General features: G+C 45.6%; 1 protein-coding gene and 1 long non-coding RNA gene across 5 annotated transcripts; one reads left to right on the forward strand and one right to left on the reverse strand.

Moving 5' to 3' along the window:
* Window positions 1–3,642: 3,642 nt before the first annotated feature.
* Window positions 3,643–10,656, reverse strand: LOC135253737 (T-box transcription factor T-A-like). Of its 3 annotated transcripts, none has more exons than XR_010329688.1 (9): window positions 10,327–10,656; window positions 8,930–9,194; window positions 7,568–7,702; window positions 7,234–7,295; window positions 6,997–7,058; window positions 6,344–6,517; window positions 5,231–5,354; window positions 4,618–5,053; window positions 3,643–4,554 (listed from the first exon to the last, which is right to left on the reverse strand). XR_010329688.1 is itself a non-coding variant. In XM_064333442.1 (9 exons), the coding sequence occupies exons 1-8, from the start codon at window positions 10,509–10,511 to the stop codon at window positions 4,798–4,800; spliced, it is 1,263 nt and encodes a 420-aa protein (XP_064189512.1). In that variant the 5' UTR covers window positions 10,512–10,656; the 3' UTR covers window positions 3,643–4,610; window positions 4,762–4,797. The 3 variants fall into 3 exon arrangements, 2 of the variants coding, with proteins under 2 accessions (XP_064189512.1, XP_064189649.1); XM_064333442.1 differs by having other exon boundaries at window positions 3,643–4,610; window positions 4,762–5,053; XM_064333579.1 differs by having other exon boundaries at window positions 3,643–5,053; window positions 10,327–10,644.
* Window positions 10,657–10,742: 86 nt separating this feature from the next.
* Window positions 10,743–22,160, forward strand: LOC135253852 (uncharacterized). Of its 2 annotated transcripts, none has more exons than XR_010329714.1 (3): window positions 10,743–10,893; window positions 11,314–11,385; window positions 21,565–22,160. It is a non-coding gene; the product is annotated as an uncharacterized LOC135253852 (long non-coding RNA). The 2 variants fall into 2 exon arrangements; XR_010329703.1 differs by lacking the exon at window positions 21,565–22,160 and adding an exon at window positions 13,740–13,906.
* The last annotated feature ends 3,871 nt before the right edge of the window (window positions 22,161–26,031 follow it).

Below are 26,031 nucleotides of genomic sequence, written 5' to 3' on the forward strand. Positions count from 1 at the left end.
ATTTCTCTCCTGGAGCCGCAGATATGAGGGACTCTAGGGGAAATAACACACTCGCAGGTAAGGGCTGCCCATGCACTTCAGGAAAACCATCTCTGACCTCGTACATGCTCTGTGGGTTAAATTGTTTGTGCAGATATAATTTAAACAGATTTAACCCCTTTTACTGTGGCCCACTCACCCTCCTCCCCATGCCTCCCCTCCCCTCTCCCCCACATCTCCCTTAATCAAACTCAGACGGCTGAGGAGGAGAGTTCGCACTGAGGTGAGAGAGCTGGGCTGTTTGGCTGTAAAATCTCTGGTACTTTTGGGTCAGATTTACTTTTGTTTTCCGCAGAGGCTTCCTTTGCTTTGTGGAATGTGAACAGAAAACAGGTTTTGGAGAAAGGGTGTTTTCATCTTTGGGGTCGCCCAGTTGTCTGTGAATATATTTGTGAATTTATTTTTGCGCCGTACAAATGATCCATCAAAGACCAACATGATTGGTTGGTTGGTCCACTGTCCTCTGAGCCCAAGGGAGCTCTGCTACTTGTGATCCAGTCACTAGCCGCGTTTCCACCAAAATTACCCGGAACTTTCAGTCCCAGGAACTACGTTACCAGGAACTAAAAGGTTCCTTCAGCCAATGGTTGTCTGCGTTTCCACCGGGGTCTAAAGTACCGCGAAGATTAGGCAAATTAGCCCACTGACGTTGTCGTCGGTCCCTCTGTCATATGATTTCTTCTGTAACCCCATATTACCACCGAAGTAGCCTACATTATTTTCTAATAACCGGGACAGCCCGGAGGGGTTTATTCCACTTATATACAACGGGTTACCAACAATGACTATATATGGTTACTTTTGTATTTATTGATTTTCATATATCCTCTCAAACACATTCATTAACAGCAGAAAACATGCACACGTTGTAAACAATTTGCTGTTTTATTACTTTCTCGTCGTCAATTCCATATAGGCTAATCGCAAAATGACAAGAATAGAACGAAAACTCGGACTTGCGTGAAAATGTAAATTAGTAGTGGTACAGCCACCGTTTGCTTTCCTTCGAAGTTACTGCTAGCCGAGTAGCGAAGTGTGCCCTCCAGATGCGAACCATGCACCATAAATGAGTCCATAGTCTTCCTGGTCTTTTCGTGGAATTGAAAAATGGCAGTAAAATTGAGTAAAATCACGGCAGTCTGAAAAAGCTAAAGGGAAGATTACTAGAATTAACCTGTTATTTTACCCGGATAAAAAGTGCGGAAGGTGATTTCCAGTTTGCTTGTACTGTATCACCAATGTTAATTATTTATGCAGAACTACCGCATACCTCACATAACTGTATCAAACGTTTTGAGTCAATTACAACGGGCTAACAAAGAAAATCCGGAAGAAAATATTCAGCAACCGAATTAATCCGTTTGAATGTTTTGGTAGCCTACGTAATATGCTGTCCCAGCACGAATGCTTAGCATTTTATAAAACGAATACTAAAGCAAGAAAAGAACAGAAGAGCACACGTTATAATTCCAAGACGTTGACAGGCTATAACCAAAAGTAGGCTACTGCGCCGCATAACATACAAGTTTGATTTGTTATTATGAAAATAAATTGGTTTGCCGCTGCATATTTTCAAACATGGCGGGTAATGGCGGAAAATAAATACAACACAAATGCTACGAGTACTCGACCAATCAGAAATGTTCAGCGCTGCAAGCTCCACCCAAAAGGTTCCTGTACTTTCGGAAAGTACTACCCCCCGAGCAGGAACGTTTTGAGGGGTAAAACAAAGCCCCCAGAACTAAATTTAGACCCTAGTTCCTGCGGTGGAAACGCACTGAGTTCCTCAAAAGCCGCGTTTCCACCAAAATTACCCGGAACTTTCAGTCCCAGGAACTACGTTACCAGGAACTAAAAGGTTCCTTCAGCCAATGGTTGTCTGCGTTTCCACCGGGGTCTAAAGTACCGCGAAGATTAGGCAAATTAGCCCACTGACGTTGTCGTCGGTCCATCTGTCATATGAGTTCTTCTGTAACCCCATACTACCACCGAAGTAGCCTACATTATTTTCTAATAACCGGGACAGCCCGCAGGGGTTTATTCCACTTATATACAACGGGTTACCAACAATGACTATATATGGTTACTTTTGTATTTATTGATTTTCATATATCCTCTCAAACACATTCATTAACAGCAGAAAACATGCACACGTTGTAAACAATTTGCTGTTTTATTACTTTCTCGTCGTCAATTCCATATAGGCTAATCGCAAAATGACAAGAATAGAACGAAAACTCGGACTTGCGTGAAAATGTAAATTAGTAGTGGTACAGCCACCGTTTGCTTTCCTTCGAAGTTACTGCTAGCCGAGCAGCGAAGTGTGCCCTCCAGATGCGAACCATGCACCATAAATGAGTCCATAGTCTTCCTGGTCTTTTCGTGGAATTGAAAATGGCAGTAAAATTGAGTAAAATTACGGCAGTCTGAAAAAGCTAAAGGGAAGATTACTAGAATTAACCTGTTATTTTACCCGGATAAAAAGTGCGGAAGGTGATTTCCAGTTTGCTTGTACTGTATCACCAATGTTAATTATGCAGAACTACCGCATACCTCACATAACTGTATCAAACGTTTTGAGTCAATTACAACGGGCTAACAAAGAAAATCCGGAAGAAAATATTCAGCAACCGAATTAATCCGTTTGAATGTTTTGGTAGCCTACGCAATATGCTGTCCCAGCACGAATGCTTAGCATTTTATAAAACGAATACTAAAGCAAGAAAAGAACAGAAGAGCACACGTTATAATTCCAAGACGTTGACAGGCTATAACCAAAAGTAGGCTACTGCGCCGCATAACATACAAGTTTGATTTGTTATTATGAAAATAAATTGGTTTGCCGCTGCATATTTTCAAACATCGCGGGTAATGGCGGAAAATAAATACAACACAAATGCTACGAGTACTCGACCAATCAGAAATGTTCAGCGCTGCAAGCTCCACCCAAAAGGTTCCTGTACTTTCGGAAAGTACTACCCCCCGAGCAGGAACGTTTTGGGGGGTAAAACACAGCCCCCAGAACTAAATTTAGACCCTAGTTCCTGCGGTGGAAACGCACTGAGTTCCTCAAAAGGTTCCTAGTTCCGGGGTATAGTTCCTGCGGTGGAAACGCGGCTAAAAGGTTCCTAGTTCCGGGGTATAGTTCCTGCGGTGGAAACGCGGCTACTGACTGTTCTGTAGATCCCAGACAGTTAATCTGTGCTTCCTGCTGTCCGTGTGGAATTTACTCAGCTCTGGGGTTTGTCTTTTCACACAACTCTGAGGAGAAGCCTGGGACCAGTGAACCAATTTTAAGATTTTAACCTCTTCTGATCAGTTTAATCTGTTTCTCTCCCATCCGCATAGCCTCTCCTAGCCTGGCTCTAGTCTACTTGCTTTTCTGTGTTTATAAAAGCAGTTTGCATTCTAGCCCCCTACATGTGGCATTTTTACAGTCTTCCTTTTTTGCTAATTGTTTTTTGTTAATTGTGTTTGAGCTCTGCAAAAACCTGTAAAGAAGGACATTTTTAATTGTGAGTGAGGAGAGGAAGGGCAACCATTTTGTGTGAGATTGGAGTGGCTGCAGACGCATTTTACACAAACACAGGGAAAGTGGAAACCTTTGAAAAAAGAAAAAAAAACTTTAATTTACTTTTAAAATTACATAAATAAAGCGTCCAGCAAATACAAACAACAAATATTTACAGGTTTTCTCCCCACAGGGCACAGAGAATGAATGCAGTAGAGATGGAGAATGAATGCAATAGAGATGGAGAATGAATGCAGTAGAGATGGAGAATGGATGCAGTAGAGATGGAGAGAGATGGAGAATGAATGTCATAGAGATGGAGAATGAATCAGTAGAGATGTAGAATGAATGCAGTAGAGATGGAAAATAGATGCAGTAGAGATGGAGAATGAATGCAGTAGAGATGGAGAATAGATGCAGTAGAGATAAACAGGGCTGTCATAGAGACAGACTTCCTCCTGTAGCTTAGACTGTAGGTACAGAGTTTATCAAGCACATCAGTTAGATTAATTTTAACTGATATGCCTGATATTCAAACTATTATTGTAAGCACAGTGAATAGTTTTTTCTTTTTATTAATTACAACAACAATAATTAACATGAATAAAATGGCCCTCACTAGGAAGAGTTGTCTTGCAGCGGTCTTTTCAGGGTCAGTGTTTTCAGGGGCGGAGCTTTTCAGGGGTGGAGCTTCTCAGGGGCGGTGCACCCATTTCCTGTCTGACTGTCTTAGCAGTGGTTGCTATGGCGATGAGCCCAAAGAAGCGAGGGAGAGAAACTCCTTTTCTGCGCATGGCCCTTCTGTTACACCGGAATGGACAGGCTGACCATGTGTGTTACTGGGGGGGGCGGGAGCATCATGGAATGTTCTGTACTGAAGCCCCACCTGTGTGGAATGTTGGATGGACAGTTTTGGGTCTGGTTCCAGGTGTGGGATCTGGGTTCCAAGTGTGGGGTCTGGTTCTGGGTGTGGGGTCTGGGTTCCGGGTGTGGGGTCTGGGTTCCTGGTGTGGGGTCTGGGTCAAGGGGCGAGGCGATTGTGGGTGGGGTCAGTAGGTCTGTGCTACGGGTGTGGGGTCTGGGTTCCAAGTGTGGGGTCTGGTTCTGGGTGTGGGGTCTGGTTCCCGGTGTGGGGTCTGGGTCAGGGGACGGGGTCTGGGTTCCGGGTGTGGGGTCTGGGTCGAGGGGGGGGCGATTGTGGGCGGGATCAGTAGGTCTGGGTGTGGGGTCTGGCTCGAGGGGCGGGGTCAGTAGGTCTGTGCTACGGGCGCGGTCCAGGAGGCGGTGAGCCGAGCGATGGAGCTCTCAAACTGGGCGTCACCGGCGCTGACCTCCGTCAGGCTGTTGTCGTACATTGACGAGGGGGCGGAGCCTGGCAGGGCGGAGTAGGGCACGGACGAGCCCCGCAGGAACTGGGAGGTCAGGCTGCTCCCCAGGGGCCCGGGCGGGGACCCCGAGGGGCCCAGAGACGTCCCCGACACTGACCAGAGGCTGGGGTACTGACTGCACACACAGAAACACAACCCTCATCCATCAGTACTGACTGCACACACAGAAACAACCATCAGCACTGAGTACCTCACCCACAATCCCACCCAAAACCACACCAACCCACAACCAGTCAGTGTCCCTGTGGACAGAGCGTTGTGATTGGACAGTATGTGCAGGGGCAGAGTTTACCTGCTGTTGGAGCTGGGATTGGTGGAGTGTGGGAGCGTGCCCATTCCATTGGTGTTGGGGATCTGCAAGGAGGACCAGCTGTCATGGGCTGCCAGGCCAGGAGAGCCGTTATCCATGTAGCCGTCTGAGAGAGACAAGAGCCAAATAAACCCTGATACTCCCTGATAAACCCTGATATTCCCTGATAAAACCTGATACTCCCTGATAAATGCTGATACTCACTGATAAAACCTGATACTCTCCTGATAAACCCTGATACTCCCTGATGAACCCTGATATATCCTGATACTCACTGATAAACCCTGATTAACCCTGATAAACACTGATTAACACTGATAAACGCTGATACTCCTTGATGAACTCTGATATATCCTGATACTCCCTGATAAACCCTGAATCTCCCTGATAAACCCTGATATTCTCTGATAAACTGATACCCCCCTCATTAATGCTGATAAACCCTGATACTCCCTGATAAACGCTGATAAACCGATACTCCAGATAAACGCTGATAAACCCTGATAATACAGACAGTTTGTACTTGATTTGATCAGTGTATAGCTGATCTGTATTGTGTAGTTAGTTTGATTAATGTGTAGTTGATCTGCAAGGTGCAGTTGGTGTACAGAGTGTAGTGTGCAGGGTGTAGTTGGTGTGCAGAGTGTAGTGTGCAGGGTGTAGTTGATGTGCAGGGCGTAGTGTGCAGGGTGTAGTTGGTGTGCAGGGCGTAGTGTGCAGGGTGTAGTTGGTGTGCAGGGTGTAGTGTGCAGGGTGTAGTTGGTGTGCAGAGTGTAGTGTGCAGGGTGTAGTTGGTGTGCAGGGTGTAGTGTGCAGGGTGTAGTTGGTGTGCAGGCTGCAGTTCTCTTACTGGTGCCGGTGTTGCGGTGTGAGTAGTGAGTGGGATGTAGTGTGTGTGCAGGGTGTAGTGTGTAGGGTGTAGTTCTCTTACTGGTGCCGGTGTTGCGGTGTGAGTAGTGGGTGGGGTAGGGTGTAGTGTGCAGGGTGTAGTGTGTAGGGTGTAGTTCTCTTACTGGTGCCGGTGTTGTGGTGTGAGTAGTGGGTGGGGTAGAGTGTAGTGTGCAGGGTGTAGTGTGTAGGGTGTAGTTCTCTTACTGGTGCCGGTGTTGCGGTGTGAGTAGTGGGTGGGGTAGGGCGTGGCTCGGTGACTCCTTAGACCAGAGTAGCGCTCACAGTATGACCCTGAAGAGAGGGCGGGGCCACTGCTGAACTGGGAGGGGCTACTGCTGGGGCAGAAGGAGCCGTTACTGGGTAAAAACCAGCCTCCGACTGTAGAGAGAGAGCACAGGACCACCATCACCATCAGCACCATCATCTCCATCCTCATCATCCTCATCATCATCACCACCATCATCATCATCATCGCCATCCTCATCATGACCATCACCATCATCATGACCATCACCATCAACACCATCATCATCACCATCCTCATCTCCATCCTCATCATCATCACCACCATCATCATCACCATCATCTGACACGGCCTTGATTCACCTCTGGGTGAGTTCCCTTAGTGGTGCTGGCTGTACTGCAGTCCCTGTGATTTCTCAGGTAAATCACCTGCTCAGGGACGGCAGTACAGCCCCTGATGGCACTGCTTTAACTCGCTGTCCGTCACAGGGCAGGTGTCTGTTACCTGAATGAAACACTGCTGCTTCTGACTGTCTGTCTGTCTCCTCACTGAAACACCCCTGCTTCTGCCTTTCTGTCTGTCTGTCTGTGAAAAGGAGGGCTGAAACACTCACTCTGTGAGTATCCAGACTGCTGGCTGTCCCCGCTCTGGTCTGGCGCCTCCTTGTGGTCACTCCTGTAATTAACGACAAAGAGGCCATCAAGGGACCAATCAAACAGCTGTCCTCCCGACAGGATGGTCTTCATTTAAACATTTTTCAAAATTCATATCGACAAATTCAGTGTTAATTTATCTAATTTATTTAATTTATATCAATTTATCTCTTTAAGAAACAAAAAATTAATCTTACCGGTCTTTTGCATCCAGGAAGGCTTTTGCGAATGGGTTGTGTTTGATCTTCAGAGCTGTAATCTAGAAGAAGATGAGAATTATAAGGTTAGTTATAACACAATTACAAGATCTTATTTCTTATTATTTATTGACATGTGAAGCTGAAATGTGTTTTTCCATGAATAATAAAAGGAGCTCCATTTTCAGAGAATGGCGTCTCCCCACCTCCTCGTTCTGGTAGGGTTAGGGTTAGGGTTAGGGTTAGGTGGGTTAGGGTTGGTCTCCTCACCTCCTCGTTCTGGTAGGGTTATGATTAGGGTTAGGGTTAGGTGGGTTAGGGTTGGTCTCCTCACCTCCTCGTTCTGGTAGGCGGTGACGGCGATGAACTGCGTCTGCGGGAACGACTGGCTGCTGATCATCTTCTGCACTCCGCCCACTTTGACGATATGAATGCGCGGCTCGTACTTGTGCAGGGAGTTCAGCATTATCTGCGTGCAGAGCAGCGTTCGGTCAGCGCTGTCTGCGTACGGGTGTGAGTACGGTGGGCAGCACACGACATCGTTCGGTTCAAAGCACAGATGAGAATCTAACGCATAACGTGTGAAAGAGCACAGGCCACTGGTACGACATCATCACCCATCCTCCCCCAACACTGATACCCGTCCTCCCCCAACACTAATACCATATCATCACCCATCCTCCCCCAACACTGATACCACATCATCACCCGTCCTCCCCCAACACTGATACCACATCATCACCCATCCTCCCCCAACACTAATACCACATCATCACCCGTCCTCCCCCAACACTGATACCACATCATCACCCATCCTCCCCCAACACTAATACCACATCATCACCCGTCCTCCCCCAACACTGATACCACATCATTACCCGTCCTCCCCAACACTAATACCGCATCATTACCTGTCCTCCCCCAACACTTATACCCATCCTCCCCCAACACTGATACCACATCATCACCCGTCCTCCCCCAACACTGATACCGCATCATTACCTGTCCTCCCCAACACTAATATTGCATCATTACCTGTCCTCCCCAACACTAATATCGCATCATTACCTGTCCTCCCCCAACACTAATACCACATCATTACCTGTCCTCCCCAACACTAATATTGCATCATTACCTGTCCTCCCCAACACTAATATTGCATCATTACCTGTCCTCCCCCAACACTAATGCCGCATCATTACCCGTCCTCCCCCAACACTAATACCGCATCATTACCCGTCCTCCCCCAACACTAATACCGCATCATTACCTGTCCTCCCCCAACACTAATACCGCATCATTACCTGTCCTCCCCAACACTAATACCGCATCATTACCTGTCCTCCCCAACACTAATACCGCATCATTACCTGTCCTCCCCCAACACTAATACCACATCATTACCCGTCCTCCCCCAACACTGATACCACATCATTACCTGTCCTCCCCCAACACTAATACCACATCATCACCTGTCCTCCCCAACACTAATACCGCATCATTATCTGTCCTCCCCAACACTAATACCCGTCCTCCCCAACACTAATACTGCATCATCACCTGTCCTCCCCCAACACTGATACCGCATCATTACCTGTCCTCCCCCAACACTAATACCGCATCATTACCTGTCCTCCCCCAACACTAATATCGCATCATTACCTGTCCTCCCCCAACACTTATACCACGTCATTACCTGTCCTCCCCCGTTGAGTTTATTGGAGAGTTTGACTTTGCTGAAGGAGACCGGCGCCTTCATCCAGTGCGCTCCGAAGTTGGGTGAGTCGGGGTGGATGTAGACGCAGCTGGGGCTCTGCGGCTCCGGCTTCCCGCCCGCCACCCACTCCCCGTTAACGTACTTCCACCGGCTGTTGTCCGCCGCCACGAAGTCCAGAAGAACTGAGTACATGGCGTTTGGGTCGAGGCCCGACACGTTCGCTCGGAGCACCGGGAACATCCGCCTGAAAATATGACGAAAAAAATGATAATTTATAATTTTCTATATAGAATAAGGAGGTCTGCTTAATCCAGTTATTATGATAAGAATGCCAATAAATACAGAAACACAGAAATCTGGTTATTATGATAAGAATGTCAATAAATACAGAAACACAGAAAAAAAGACCAGGTCAAAACCTAGTATATGGCTGGACTGGCCGACCAATGGTGTGACGTCATCACTCACTCACTCAGTCACTCAGTCAGTCACAGACATTCGCGTTTGTAGGGCTGGCCCCGCTGTTGCGGTCCAGCCAATAACAATAACGAATAATAAGTCGGATACTAGAGATATTTATATATTTTATGTCATTTTAAAGTATTAATTCCTAACGCAATACCAGTAAAAACCGTACTGCTGACCCATTATAAACGCAGTCGAATAAACAGACAGTGATTAATAGCTTGGCCTGCGCAGTAAAATGTTCAGTGTTAATTCTAACGGACTAGCCTACATAAATCCAATTGGGACCATATGTACACAGTAAGATTTAACACTGAACATTTTCAATGCCTGTGCTACAAATAAAGTGAAAATTATTTTAAATTAATCTTGCTTGGAGTAAAAAAAAATAATGGTAGTTATGGCAAGCTTTTTTTGAATGCTAATGAAATATTAAGGTAATGATTTTAAAATGTGAGAAAAAATCCGCAAATTCAGTTCCCTTCGACTACTTCTGTTGAATTCCCTTCAAATAGCCTACCCCTTGGCCGCAAATAGCTTGCTGAACAAACAAATATACATTGTTTATAATAATAGTGTGTTAATTCTTTAATCTTTTTTACGTGCACCAAGATTATTTGCTCTATTTGCTATGTTTCATTTATTAGCCTAATAAATAGGCTAGGTCAATATCATCAACAGCCGTAGCCCTGGGGTTATAGACGGTCTTCCAGTCTTTTCCGAAGCGTACATTTTGAGAATTTTGAAATAAATGTAATGTGTCAACTTTGAAATTCTTGTTTTGTTCCGCCCGAAATGAGTCAATCGCTGGGTTGACTTTAACATGTCCAGCCTTGGGCTGTATATAGGCATTATCACAGTAGGCCTGTTGGCCTGTTCATCTTTAGACTTTTAATTTTAAAAGAACAGACCTGCCAGTTTTGGTGACTATCATTTCGTTAGTCAGCTCCTTAAACTTGGTCCAGAGTTCTCCGTCGTCCAGGGTAAGTTTAATATCCCGCTCGGAGGTATCGCCTTTCTCGCTGCCCTTTTGAAACTCGCTCTCAACGGCGCTCAAGAGATGGTCCAGCCGTTGGTCAGTGTTGGAGGAACTCATATCTCCGAATGGTCGCGATAAAAAGGTCCAAAGAAATGAAGAAGTCCTCGCAGGTTCAGCAGATAACAGAATCCCTGCTTTCCCCAAAGGATCAGTTAACAATTGCGCTAACTCAAAGACACCACACTGCCCGTTTAAAAGCCCACCAACGCCTACGTGTGGAAAGTAGGTGTGGTCTACTGACACAGACTACGCCCCGTTGGCTATGTGGTCTCGGCCCTTTGAAAACCTAGCCTAGCTATCTTCCTAAAAACAAGGTGACTCATCTCCTCAATACAATAACCAAATTTTATGACATAATGGCGCACCCCATTAATTCACCTTTTATTTTTGGAAGGCCAAGCAAACTTCGCTTTTGACTTCCCTGGACTATGGCTTCGGGGTATGTTTTTATCTGAGCCCACTGCTAGCCCTACTCAATTATTTAGACTAGTAGCCTAATTCATGGTTTACGTTTGTTTATGTATTCATTTTGTAACTAATTACTATTTGCAGTTTAAATGCATTTTGAAGTAAGTATCAGCTATTTTAGCAATACAAAGTAAAAAAACTTTGGAAAAGATTATTCTGAGCAGTAGGCGTACCCTAGGCTGTAGGCCTATGAGGGTGTTCGCAATCGTACGTTTCCGAGAAGGATAATCTTAATATTCAGGTTAATGCCCCCTGCTTTAAAAGTGGAAGGATGAAAGATTCTACAACTCTAGTCTCGGCAATCCTTGCCTTTGAACTCAGTTGTATATTAGCAAATATGGCTAATCTTTTGTTGACCAAAATACACAAGTGACAAATCTCGTGTTTACAGGGGGGCCATTATGCAGCGGCGATTGCCGCACCTTTGTGTTCCTGTCCTCGCGGAGGTGTGGACAAGCGCGAGGTGAGACGTGAATCGCGTTAATGGGCCCTTCGGTCTCAACGTGCGATTAGTTCTTCCTCTGGGTGGAATTGAAAAATAAATCCGGATTCGCAGCGAACCGCGAATCCTGAGGTCACGCCAATAGAGTCAGTTCTCCTCTCCAAGGTTTTCAGAAAATTAAAGCATTTTCACTCGGGGACTAATATTCTGGTCAACTGTATGTCAGTGATCATAGTTTCATGCATGCATGCATTTTTGTTTTGATGTTATATGAATAAGGCGAGAGATAAAATGTAGCCTAAGATTAACAAAAATATAAGAATTTCAAAAATACAGTAGTTTAAGTTTATGTTCCACACTTTTATGTGGTTATTACCCTGCTTGAAAATCTTTATTTAATTTTTTGAAAATGTTATAGATCAGAAGTACACTATCTCGGATAAAATCTACATTATTAAATTATTATATTGGGTTGAGTTTCCCTTACTGAAGTATTACATATTAAAGTTCATTTTTAAAAAATATACTCAAGTACATATACTCTTACAGTTTATTTTTAAGTACATTTTAACTACTTTGTAAAACTAAATTGGCCAATTTCATGTGTACTAAAAGCAGTTCTAACTATACTTTAAGTATGCCATTTATGAAGTACTTTTAAAAGTTGTGTCCTAAATTGATAAGACTTTAAATTCTTTAATTTACTTTAGTTTAATTCTTTAGTTTACTTCTGGAAAGTGAAATTAAATTGCACTTTAAGTACACTACCTGGGATTTAGTTCAGAAAAAGTGTACTTACATTTTGATTAACCTTTTAATAACTTTTGTTAAATTCTGTTTGTAAGGATTTTTAATACTTCTTCATTTGCAATGAATTTTCTCAGTCTTGGGCTATTTTGTGCAGTAGATCTGCTAACACCCCCCATCATAACACCCCTGTGTTTATTAAGAAAAAATAATTACGTATTTTATTACAGTAATAAATTACCTTTGGCCTGGGAATTTGATCTGAACCTTCATCTTGTTTGCTGTACTGTGCTGTTGAAACAGGACAGAACTGTCCAGCTGTCATGAAAGATATCATGAAAACAATATTTGTTTTGGGCCTGTTTATTGATTGACTTTTTTCTCAGTTCTGGAATGGTTTCGGGACAGGTTTAGAGTGTTTTGGCAAAGCTTTGAGGGCTGTACTTGCTTTAGAGACCCCCCCCCCCCCCCCCCCTGGGAAAGCCTCACGCCAGCTGCGTACAGGAAGTCCAATCTCTCTGCACCTTGCTTTAACACTCACACAACTTCCTCCATTTACACATCTATTAAACCCAGCAGCTAATAATAATAATAATAATAATAATAATAAGAAGAAGAAGAAGAAGAAGAAGAATGTTCTGAATTCCATATTGATTATGTGTTTATTGTGTTGTGGAAATTATTTCAGTTTTTGGGGTGATGCAGGTGTTCAGTTGTCTCAAGTTTGGCCAAGCCTATGGACAGGATAGTATTAGACTCATCTGTGCTGTAGAGTTAGACTGAGCTGTGCCTCTTAAAAAGGGTAGAGTTGGACTCAGCTGTGCTGTAGAGTTAGACTGAGCTGTGCCTCTTAAAGCCTCTTAAAAAGGGTAGAGTTGGACTCAGCTGTGCTGTAGAGTTAGACTCAGCTGTGCCTCTTAAAAAGGGTAGAGTTAGACTCAGCTGTGCTGTAGAGTTAGACTCAGCTGTGCCTCTTAAAAAGGGTAGAGTTAGACTCAGCTGTGCTGTAGAGTTAGACTCAGCTGTGCCTCTTAAAAAGGGTGGAGTTGGACTCAGCTGTGCTGTAGAGTTAGACTCAGCTGTGCCTCTTAAAAAGGGTAGACTGAAGACCCACCTCTTCAGGCTGCACCTCTCCCCATCCCTCCCTTCCCCCTGTAAATGACTAAACTTAGGGGTGTAACTAGGCAGCTGTTTAATAGGTGACTTAGTTGATGCGCCAGTCTTAACGACTACTTGTATTTTTATTTATTTTTATTTTTCCATAGATTGCGTTGTTGCCGTTCTCGTTGTTAGTGTTAATCAGTTTAACCACCAGGGTCCAAGTTGAACTATGCGGTTGTTCCCTGTACTTGGACCGGTACTTCTCTCTAGGGGTTTCGTCATACTTGTTCCTGGTTATGGTTATACACTTTGTTGTACGTCGCTCTGGATAAGAGCGTCTGCCAAATGCCTGTAATGTAATGTAATGTAATGAGTTGGACTCAGCTGTGCTGTAGAGTTAGACTCGTACAGGACACAGTGCAGAATCGCATGCATGTGAGCTGAGCTCCGCGTCAGGGCAGGGAAGGGTTACCTCTGCGGTCTGCCTCAGCAGTGGAGCGCTCTCACCGGGGTGTGAAATATTACAGGGCTCTGCTGTTTCACAAAGGGGCCGTTAGAGATGCTACATATTTTCCAGAAGAGCACTGTGGCCTAAATAAGCAAACAGGAGGAGGGGGTGAGTCAGGCCTGAGACACAGCGAGCAAACACCCGTCACCGCGAGGAAGAGGAGCGAGAGGAAGAGCTGCTTCATCATTACTGCTTTTGGGGTGGGGTGGGGGGGGGGTGGGGCTGTATGATGGATTTTAAGTCTTCACAAATCGAGGAGGTGGGCTTACTTTACTCCCGTCGCCATGGAGATTATGGAATGTGCAAGCAGGTATTTTCTGGAAATGGCCGACTTGTCCGCTGTTTTTGGGACAGGACTCATCCTCCAGCTTGTGACCCCTGCAGGGGCGTGGCCAGATTGGGGCTCCCTGTCCAGTTTTGTGGGACCCCTTCCCTTTGGTTCATCAGACTGTCAGTTAAAATCTGTGTCTGTTGAAATAAGTGTTTTTTTATTATTTATTTTTTTTTTACCATGGAATCCTATCAACTAAACTATCTGTTTAGCTGAATGACCTGAATACAGTTAAAGTGATTGCTTAAAAAGAAGAGTTTTAAATGACTTCATAATTACAAAGAACTCACCGTTTAGCAGTATTTTACAATGATGCAAAATGAAATATGCTCTGAAACAAAATGCCTGTAATAAGGGTCAGAATCACCTGTGATTGGTGAGAGTGAAATCACGCCATTTTCTCATTTCATTGAAGTTCTTGTGTACGTTGTTATTTAAATTACTGGTAAAAATATAATTTACATATTTTATTATAATTTGTACTGAATTGGGACGCTAGCTGTGCTGTGCATGACTCTGAGTGTGTGTGAGAGATGAGCAGGAAAGAGCTGGGTTTTTATTGGTGCAGCTCTGTTGTATGTTAATGTTTGTTTGTTGGGCTGAAACGCTGCAGAATGGGGGGGGGGGGGGGGGGGCGGGACCCTGAGGCCACTGAAGCTGATTAAGACACCTCCAGCGAAACCGCAGCTGTGACCCCCCCCCCCCCCACCACCCCCCACCATATCCTCCCCTCCACCACCCCATCGCCATCCCCCCAACCCCCATGGTATTGATGTGGATTGAATCACAGGTATGTCTCTCACTTCGCGTTACCATTTCAAGTTCAGGAAATCCTAGTGCCCCCCCCCCCCCCCCCCGCTTCATTTGGGAAAAGAGGGATTAGCCTTGAGATCGGCGGTGGAAGGGTGGGGGCCCAGCGGAGGCCTTCAGACCAGGGCTTTGAGTAGAATGGGCAGCCTGTTCTGGTGCACCTTTCCTGGGGAGAACTCAGCCGGCCCCCCTGCTGATCTGCGGGCTAACCCAGTATCAGCTGTTTCACTGGCCTGGCTGCAGGATTCCTCTGATTCCTGTAGACCCCATCCAGCTGTGCTTTGAGATGTTTATTAGATTTTTTTACATTTACTGCACGTTTTTAACTGATGGTTTATCATTGTACTGTGCCTATACTTCAAAACTGTATTATAAAATTTCCCCCCTATTTTAAGTAAATTTGAAATGAAGGACATTTAAATTTAGCTTTACAACTTTATTAATCTCTCTGAACCCGTCCTGAGCAGCTCTGTGTCCTGATGCTCAGTGCTTACACCACACTCAGATCAGATCAGGTATAAATCTCTATGAGACTCTCACCTGCCACAGGTATGATATGCAAATGCTCGCAAAGACCAGCATTACATTACAGGCATTTAGCAGACGCTCTTATTTAGAGCGACTTACATTGTATTCAATTATACAGCTGGATAGGGTTAGGGTTAGGGCCACTAGAGCTGTCGTGTTTGCTCTCGAACCCACTTCCTGTCGCTCATCACAGGTGTGAGGTGTGGGAGGGAGGGGCGTGGCACTTGTGTTTATAGCGCCTTTCAGGTTGTGTTTATGTTGGGTCTCCGTGGCAAAGTTATGAATCACAGGTGTGCAGCTTTCAGTTGCTTTCAGCTCATTTTTCACTGGCAACTTACAAAATGATCATTTCTGAAAAGTGTGTGGGCTCTGCAGGTATAAACTCAGGTGTGTGGGCTGTGCAGGTGTAAACTCAGGTGTGTGGGGCTGTGCAGGTATAAGCTCAGGTGTGTACAGGTGTAAACTTAAGTGTGTGGTCTGTGCAGGTGTAAACTCAGGTGTGTGGGCTGTGCAGGTGTAAACTCAGGTGTGTGGGCTCTGCAGGTATAAACTCAGGTGTGTGGGCTGTGCAGGTGTAAACTCAGGTGTGGGGCTATGCAGGTATAAACTCAGGTGTGTGGGCTGTGCAGGTGTAAACTCAGGTGTGTGGGGGTGTACAGGTGTAAACTCAAGTGTGTGGGCTATGCAGGTATAAACTCAGGTGTGTGGGGCTATGCAGGTATAAACTCAGGTGTGTGGGCTGTGCAGGTATAAACTCAGGTGTGTGGGGGTGTACAGGTGTAAACTCAGGTGTGTGGGCTGTGCAGGTGTAAACTCAGTGTGTGGGGCTGTGCAGGTGTAAACTCAGGTGTGTGGGCTGTGCAGGTGTAAACTCAGGTGTGTGGGGGTGTACAGGTGTAAACTCAGGTGTGTGGTCTGTGCAGGTATAAACTCAGGTGTGTGGGGGCTGTGCAGGTATAAACTCAGGTGTGTGGGCTGTGCAGGTATAAACTCAGGTGTGTGGGGGTGTACAGGTGTAAACTCAGGTGTGTGGGCTGTGCAGGTATAAACTCAGGTGTGTGGGGCTGTGCAGGTATAAACTCAGGTGTGTGGGCTGTGCAGGTATAAACTCAGGTGTGTGGGGGTGTACAGGTGTAAACTCAGGTGTGTGGGCTGTGCAGGTATAAACTCAGGTGTGTGGGGGCTGTGCAGGTGTAAACTCAGGTGTGTGGGGCTGTGCAGGTATAAACTCAGGTGTGTGGGGGCTGTGCAGGTGTAAACTCAGGTGTGTGGGCTGTGCAGGTGTAAACTCAGGTGTGTGGGCTGTGCAGGTGTAAACTCAGGTGTGTGGGGTTGTGTAGAGCAAGCAAGTGGCATATGGGAGACTTGCAAAACTCCAGCAATGTTCTCACTGTCACCATGACAACTGGAGTAACCGCCCTGACCATGAGAGAATCCTGGAACCTGTCTACCAATCATCCACCAATCAAACAGTTAATCACAGCAGGTGTGTGTCAGATATGTTTCAGTTCTCTGTAGCAGTGACTCATGTGACATGTTACCTTTCTCTCTCCCTCTCCCTTTCTACCTCCTTCCCTCTCCTGCTGTGTGTCCCTCACCCCTCCTCTCTCTCGCTCTCTCTCTCTCTCTCTCTGGGGGCATGTGTGATAGATTTGTGTTGATGGGGGTGGATTTGTGCAGCTGAGGTCAGTAGACACCAGAGTGTGAGAAAACAGAGTGACAGACCAGTCTGTGCTCCCAGCTGAGCAACCAACAACACAGACACTCTCATACACACACACATGCACACACACTCAAACACGATCATACCAAGCCACCCAATTTGGTCAATTACAGCCTCATAGGTTGTTCATTAAAGGTCATGTACAACAGTACAGGTGATTAATTAAATGTTAATCATTTAATTAATTAAATGTTTTTCTTTTTTCAGAAAAAGTCTGTCATGTGCGTCTGCACACTTTTCAGGAAATGTGTGTGTGAGCATCCTCTTCTGCCAGCCAATCAAAGTCCAGCACCACTGCCCCAGGTGCACAAACAATAAAATGCTGCCACAGATCAAAGCCTCCTATTAGAGCACAATAAACCCTCCACAGCCAGCATATGGAGCTACCAACGTCCACACACTACCCCCTAAAGGCCATGGTGGTACTGCATGTGTGATAAAATAAATATGCACGTGTGCATCTGTATAGCAAAAATAGGATCTTTCCTATTCAGAAATGACGAGTTCAGTCGGGTCCTGTGAGATGATATCCGGCTGTTCGGCCCAGAGCCCAGAGCTGCTGCTTTCTCAATTTTCTGATGCTTGGACGCCCTCTTGTGGCTAAGAATGATAATGTCCACGACAACTGTTTGCGTTCTGTACAAAAAAAACATGAGTTGTGCCTTAATTTGGAAGAAATTGTTTTGGTTTTTTTGTTTGTTCTTTTTTGAGTGCTTGGCAAGTACAGAGCTGGTGACCAACCAGGGGGTTTACTGAGCTGTGTTAACTCGCTGTTCTATTCTGGGATTGATTTTTTGTTTTGTAATATTTACAGGTTTTATCAGGCAGATATAATTTTTTCAACAGTAAATAGGCTTTTATTTAACACTGTTTATGGTTCTGAGCTCAGTGGGTTCCTTTGCTCATTTAAAGTAACATCACACCACTCCAGCAGTGCGCTCCTATTGGGACACTCTCAGAAGAACACTGCCCTCTGCAGGACTTTACTGTTACTAAGTCAAAGCTTTCGTTTCCCGTATTGACACGATGCACAATTACAGAACTAAAGCAGAAGAGCAGCTTTGGCTTCTAACAAGCACACATACACACACACACACTCACACGCGCACACGCATGCACACGCACACAGGATTGACTATAAATATGTAGGGTGTATAACTACTGAAAATAGCATACTGAATTGTAGGATACGGAATGGAATTAGTAGCAATGTGCGGACGGCTGAAAGCAGTAATATTCGCTGTGTGTTTGAGCAGTTGAGCGTTTGTGCGTTTGAGTATTTGTGCTTTTGGGCGTTTGTGCGTCTGAGCGTTTGAGCGTCTGAGCATTTGTGCGCAGGGCCGGCGCTAGGATTTTGGGAGATCTGTCCGACCCGGGGGGGAGCGCTGTTGGATTTCGTCGACCGGGGGGTGGGGGGGGGGGGGGGGGTTGTGTTCGATTCTGTCGAGGGTGGGGGGTGGTTCGCTTGGTAAAATCCTTCTTACATTACATTGTTATGAAATGTTCGGTTGCCATTCCGTTTAAAAATTATACCGCTAGTTCCGCGATAAGGGATGAATATAACTGCGAAAATAACGTTATTTACCTTAGATAAACATTGGATCGCGTGCCCAACCCCTCATGGTCGTGTGGCCCCCCTAGCGATTGTCGCCCTAAATAACCGAATAGACCATTTATGCCACGGATCGGCCCTGTTTGTGCGTCTGAATGTTTGAGGGTCTGTGTGTTAAAGTGTTTGAGCGTTTGAGTGTTGAGTGTGCGTCTATGGTTTGTGCGTCTGAGCGTTTGTGCGTTGTGTCAGTCACTGTGCCTCTAAGATAAAGATACTCATCTCATAGGAGATCCGAAGCTATGCGCGTGCTTGCATACAGGATAATAACTCAATAAACTCCTGTTAATTCTGACCCATTGGGCCGAATGTGTGTATTAGATTATTTTCACAAGATGAACCTCCCTTTCCTCCAAGTGCTGAATCATGGGAACTCATTATTACACTGCTTCTGCTAAAAAAAATGATAGCTTCAATATGTTGGCAGGGCTATAATCCAGAGTTAAAGGGAAGGGGAACATAATATTGTTTTGTTGCTTGTTATCATATCACATTATATAAGGCAGGCTGGAGTCACACAACGCTGGGGGGGGGGGGGGTAAATAAGAGGCGGTATATTATGGCTGTGTGCGCTGTTATGAAATGGCTGTGAGGACATTTCAATTTATCTTCAGCGCGTGAGAAATGCAAACTGGCCCTCGCATCTGAACACAAAAGCAGGGAGAGCATGAATATCAATGAGCAGGCCTGCGTGGAGGAGCAAGCTGCTATATTTTATTCATGAGAATTTCATTATAAACGTTGGGGTGCGCTGTATAAACACATGCACACCAGCTCTGCTCACACCAGCTCTGCGCAGCTCTGCTCACACCAGCTCTGCGCACACCAGCTCTGCTCACACCAGCTCTGCACACACCAGCTCTGCTCACACCAGCTCTGCACACACCAGCTCTGCGCAGCTCTGCTCACACCAGCTCTGCGCAGCTCTGCTCACACCAGCTCTGCTCACACCAGCTCTGCGCAGCTCTGCTCACACCAGCTCTGCACACACCAGCTCTGCTCACAACAGCTCTGCTCACACCAGCTCTGCACACACCAGCTCTGCTCACAACAACTCTGCTCACACCAGCTCTGCACACACCAGCTCTGCTCACACCAGCTCTGTGCACACCAGCTCTGCGCAGCTCTGCTCACACCAGCTCTGTGCACACCAGCTCTGCGCAGCTCTGCTCACACCAGCTCTGCACACACCAGCTCTGCTCACACCAGCTCTGCTCACACCAGCTCTGCACACACCAGCTCTGCTCACACCAGCTCTGCTCACACCAGCTCTGTGCACACCAGCTCTGCGCAGCTCTGCGCACACCAGCTCTGCTCAGCTCTGCTCACACCAGCTCTGCTCACACCAGCTCTGCGCAGCTCTGCTCACACCAGCTCTGCGCACACCAGCTCTGCACAGATGATCTCTGCTCACACCAGCTCTGCGCAGCTCTGCACACACCAGCTCTGCTCACAACAGCTCTGCGCACACCAGCTCTGCGCAGCTCTGCTCACACCAGCTCTGCGCAGACGATCTCTGCTCACACCAGCTCTGCGCACACAGGGCAGAATGGCCGTATTCATGGACTGAAGTGTGTATAATTAATGAAGTGGGGAAAACGCGCTGCGAGCGGGCCCGGGTTCTGGGGGGCCATCAGAACCGTGCGGCAGAACACAGCGCTAAAAAGAACCGCGACCGTGCAAGAACCTGGGGTGTGCCAGGATCCCCTAAAGAGAGGAAAATGTTTCCACTGCCTCAGCAGTTTGGGGTGACGCTCAGGGCCCAGACTTAGGGGAACAGTCTCTCCTGTGATCTGGGTGGTTATTTGGGTTAAATGGTGTCCCAGGCTGGTTTAGTGCATATTAGTGTTTTGTGTATATTCGGTCCAATGTATATTGTAGCCTTGAAAAGATTGATGTTCAGACCCAACAGTTATTACCCAGAGTGCCTGGCCAGGAGTGATGTCACAGAGCTTGCCCTGTTTGGGACAGTGCACAGTGTCACTTCTGTTCATGCAAAGATCATCAAACATCAAATAATGATCTGAATACCTCTGAGAGACTGGCACTCTGAACACCTCTGAGAGACTGGCACACAGAACACCTCTGAGAGACTGGCACTCTGAACACCTCAGAATGACTGGCACTCTGAGAGACTGGCACACTGAACACCTCAGAGAGACTGGCACTCTGAGAGACTGGCACACTGAACACCTCTGAGAGACTGGCACTCAGAGAGACTGGCACTCTGAACACCTCTGAGAGACTGGCACTCAGAGAGACTGGCACTCTGAGGGACTGGCACTGAACACCTCTGAGAGACTGGCACATTGAACACGTCTGAGAGACTGTCACTGAACTCCTCAGAGAGACTGGCACTCTGAGGGACTGGCACTGAACACCTCTGAGAGACTGGCACACTGAACACGTCTGAGAGACTGGCACTCTGAGGGACTGGCACTGAACACCTCAGAGAGACTGGCACACTGAACACGTCTGAGAGACTGGCACCGAGGACGCACTCTGAACTCGATCGACGTTACATTGGCACATTTCCAAAGCCCTTTACAAAGTCCTTATTGGCAAACTTCCATCTATCACTGCAGACTTTTTAACTGCTCCATCCATCGAAGTTCATCCTCAGACTAATGATCAAATGCTTTTTACTGCATCTTGACACAGTTCAGAGTTTGGTAAAATGGCTTTTCCTTAATACACCCCATTTAGCTTGAACCATCTGCAAGAAATTACTTTTTTTAACATAATACTGGTGTGAGTCAACTTCATTTCTTTTAATATTGTATGTGGTAGTGTTTATTTGCGCTGTTTTAATGTGTCGTTTAATGTTTGCTTGTCTGTGGCAGGGATTCTCTGAAGAAGAGAGAAAGAGACATCGATCTCAGCAGAGCCTCCCTGCAAAGAGACATCGATCTCAGCAGAGCCTCCCTGCAAAACTAAGGCTAGAATAAAAATCTATAAACAAAATAAAGCCTATCCCTTTAAGAATCCCGGGCTGACGGTTGAGGAACAGGAAGTGACGCGACTGCCAGGTAAACGAGAAGAACAGGTGTGTCTGTACTGGCGGGGCAAGAGTTCTGAGAGTCTGTTTAAATACTTCCATGGCAGCAAAGTTTCCAGTTTGGCGTTTAAAGGCCAAAATAAATCACAAGTAAAAAAAAAATTGAAATCGCGTGTTGGAAACAAAACAGTTTCATATATTCACAGTGTATGGAAAACGGAAAATGCGCATATTCTGGAATGTAAATAAAATAACCGGAGCTGCCGTACTACAGACTTCCCGACCGATTTCGGTGGGATTTCACTGTAACTCGGTGCTTAGCTGAAGTTCAAACCTCACGTTAAAACCTCACTGAGTCCACAGAACTACATTTCAACTGGAACAGCTATCCAAACATGTATTACACGTAGAAAGAAGGATTCAACTGATATTGCAGTTTCAACAAACGTCCACAGACTACATTTCACTGAACCTATCAAACATGTATTCCAGAAGGATTCAACTGATTGCGTTCACATACGCTTTCAACCTTCCCATATGAAAGCAGAGGGTTGAGATGTAATGAAGAGCCTGCATTCTGTGTAAGACCCTGCAGGGTTGATTGAACTGTTTTGGGCCTGTTTGGTTTGTTTGTGTGGCTTTCTGTTCAGCGCATAAACATACAATTTTCACACTGAATAAATATTATATAGATTGAGAAAAATGTTCTAATGTCAGTAATGTTTATTGAATGATTGGGGAATATTAGCTTGGTTCATCCACACTTCCCAAGAGCAGATTAACTGATTGCAGGGATATGGTTGTTTAATTCTGGACGCATTTAAAATGGCTCTGTTTTCAGTGTAAGTGGTGATGTTAATGCAGTCCGCAGCCGCGCTGCAGTCTGTGCTTACTGCTGATCGCGTTTCCCTACTCCAGCGCAGTGCTGCTGCATGAGGCGCGTATAGCATGCGACCAAACTGCGGCTTCACCCCAAACCACACGATGCAGTCTAATTAAAGAGACGCGGCGGTGCGGTCTGACCACAAAACCCGGCTCTCTTTCTCTCCCATAAAATCACACCGTGTGAGCGCGCGCGCGTGTGAGTGTGTGACGGTTTGGAGAGGGTGAGCCTCATGGGTAGGACACAGGTAATCCGGGGAGAATCAGGTGGAAGAGCATAGTTGTCTGAGTTGTAATCACACATGCGAGCTGTTATTCACGGGCATGGAAAGTGTGTGTTACCTACTGTTTATGTGCTGGAGCATAAACACAAGGGTTAGCAATTTTATCGGTTAAACAGACTGCTACAGTTATTTCAAAACTTCTATCGCCCCGGCATGTTTTAATATTTCACTGCAGGAAGGTGTTAACTGTGTCTCAAGCATGTGACTTTATGATGACGTTGCCTTTTTTCCCACGAGGTGGCAGTGGTGAGCAGTATTTATCTATTTTAACTTTTTTTGCCGTCTGCTCGTTGACATTCGTTTTCCGCGGCCCTCCCTCCTCGTGCGCATTTCTAATTACGCAGATAAAAGAGCCGCAGTTTGCTGGAGCTTTTATTGGTCACCCTCACCAGATACCCCGCGATAGGAGCGCTCGTTTCGCTTGCACGGCGTTTTCCCAATTAAAAACAGGCTGCTTAATTAATTAAAAGGCTGCGAAATAAACCAAATCCAAAATAGACGCCATCCTCGCTTAGTGGCGCTCTCCTTTCTTTCATGATATTGTTCGTTTCCGTTAAACCGATAATACTGTTAGGCGATGCGGCTGACGAGCGCTTTGCAATGTGCTTATATTTGCAAATCAAATGAGACTGCAGCCTCTGGTCTTTGCGTTATCTGTTGGTAGAGATGGTGGGCAGAAAACTCTTGAATGTGGACAAAGCTGGCTACTCGTGCAAATTTGCTGTAAACTGACTTGGTATCTGACTAATTCAGAAATATATATAGATAGAGAGATAGATGTGTGTGTGTGTGTGATCTACACATGTTTTAATGTGCTGCTAGTGTAGTAGTGTTGTAAAGTCCTTCTCACAGTAGATTTTATGGTTCTGGAAATGAACAAACAAACATTAGTCTGCCCATAACCAGTGCTTTTAAAGCCTTCAGTCAGTGAGTGGCAGTGGTCCCAAGAGTCAATGGCTCTAGATTACACATGGCCTCTTCCTCTGTTCATTCCAGGATTGAGCCATACACACACACACACACGCAAGAACATGCACACACACACACAAATGTCATAGTGAATGTTGGTACGTAGCTGTGATTAGACAGTGTGGCTGAGTGTAATAGTGGAGTTATTGTAGACTGACTGACCTCTTCCTTCCTCCTGCATTGTGACATCGCACTGTGACATCACAGCTGCAGCTGCACTGCAGTCACATGTCCTGTGTCAGCGCAGCTAGGCCTGTGAGACAGGCTGACCTGCCCAGCGACTGCAGACAGATAGCAGCACAGTGAAATGTGTTAAAGTTCACTGAGCGATATACACTCGCGCACACACACATGCTAAATACACACACACACTAAACACACACACACAAAATACATGCACACGCATGCTAAATACACACACACACACACACACACTAAACACACACACACATACTTAATACACACACAGACACAAACAGATGCACATACTAAGCATGTACACACGATCTATCTCACAGAGCTTCACATCATGAGTGAGGAGGGGTAAAAACAGGAAGATGAAATGAGTCTGACATAAAAAGGCTAGCTGGTGCAGCTTTCAGGAAGTGGTTGCTTTGTAGTTTCTTCCCAGACAGTTATTTGACATTTAAATCCAGGATCATGTCAAATTAATTCAGTTTTACAATGCCCAGAACAGATGGCTATTTTATTCTGCCTTTGAATAGTTTAGTTGCCTGGCAATCACTCTCGAAACCAAATCACAGACCATAAACTGTCACTTTAGGGGCAATGGAATCTGGTTTTCCACACAACTCTGATTCTGAAACTGTCAGTCATCCCTTCCAAATAAAACAGTCGCCACGAGATTCCACCCGTAGACCTTTATGCAAAAATAAATTTGCTTCAAATGTGACAGCTTAGCTCCCCCATATTTTGTGTACAATAATAAATATGCATGAACAAGCGATGGTTCCACTGTGGGACAGGAGGGGAGTGGGCTGGGAGCACCAGGACAGTTTGTTTTAGTAAGAGCGCATTCTCAACAATAACTGTGTTAAAACATGGGAGTGAATGTGAATCATACATCATCACAGAAATATACATTTTGTAAATACGCACTTTTTTGAGACAAAATATAAAATTTGACAATATTAAGCTTGGGAGTGTTTACTAGTTATATTTTCTTCCATTTTTAAATTGCAGTGAGAAGCTGCATTCATGTGTGTACGTTTATCTAAACCTATTTATATTGGATGGGCATTTTCATTTACTCAAACCAAAGCTCTTGTTTTGGTGCCACAGACTTGCCCTAGACTGCTCAATATTATGAACATTTTATGTGTAATAAACGGATTTTATATATCATCGAATGATATAAATATCTGTACAAAAATAAAAGATGCTCTGACGAATTATATTTTCTTGCGGTTATTCTGGCTCGAGTTCGTTTTTCCACGCGCTTAGAGCGCTCCTCCTGTCCCTCTCTTCGCTTCTTCGCTCTCGCTCGTGAAATTAAAGGCGGGAGTTTCCAGGAACAGCGAGCAGGCAGCCGAATCACACGCGGAGCGACACTGGAATGCATTGTGTGTGTGTGTGTGTGTGTGTGGGGGGCGCGCGAGGCGGAGAGGAGAGGAGAGAGAGAGAGAGAGAAGAGAGAGAGAGAGAGAGAGAGAGAGAGAGAGAGAGAGAGAGAGAGAGAGAGAGAGAGAGAGCAAACTAGTTCTCTTGTTCATTGCTTCTCGGAGAAGTTTGCCTTTAAACGTACAGAGATTTCCAATAAGGTGTCAGAAACTATTTTGTTACTGGGGTCTCTACCGTGAAATATCTTGAAATTCGGTATATCTGCGGCAAAAACACAATCACCTACACACATAACTGAAGCGTGGAAGAATCAGTAAGGTTGTGGATCTGTGCTACGTCCTTCAAAGCGCACACACAGACAGTAGGTTGGAGATAAAACCACCTTCAAAACCCGGAACGGAGTTTTATTAGACAGACATTTAAGTCCATATTTTTAAGGAAATTACAAACAAACCGTGGCATTTTACATTTAAAACGACGATGTCTAGTTATGGTTTACGCGGCCAACTCCTCCTACTTTGGTGGGGGTTTTTAAGTAACATTAGCAGATTTTCCGAATCCCGATCACGAGCTTCTCGCTCCCTCGGGAGCGAGAC

This window comes from Anguilla rostrata, chromosome 1 (genome assembly GCF_018555375.3).
Source record: "Anguilla rostrata isolate EN2019 chromosome 1, ASM1855537v3, whole genome shotgun sequence".
NCBI lineage: Eukaryota > Metazoa > Chordata > Actinopteri > Anguilliformes > Anguillidae > Anguilla > Anguilla rostrata.

Coding starts and splice junctions, on each gene's coding strand:
- LOC135253737 (XM_064333442.1), bottom strand. CDS start 10,511: ATGAGTTCCTCCAACACTGACCAACGGCTGGACCATCTCTTGAGCGCC. Junction 7,703..8,929: donor AACTCAACGGGGGAGGACAG/GTAATGACGTGG, acceptor CTCTGCACGCAG/ATAATGCTGAACTCCCTGCA. Junction 7,059..7,233: donor TTCCTGGATGCAAAAGACCG/GTAAGATTAATT, acceptor CGTTAATTACAG/GAGTGACCACAAGGAGGCGC.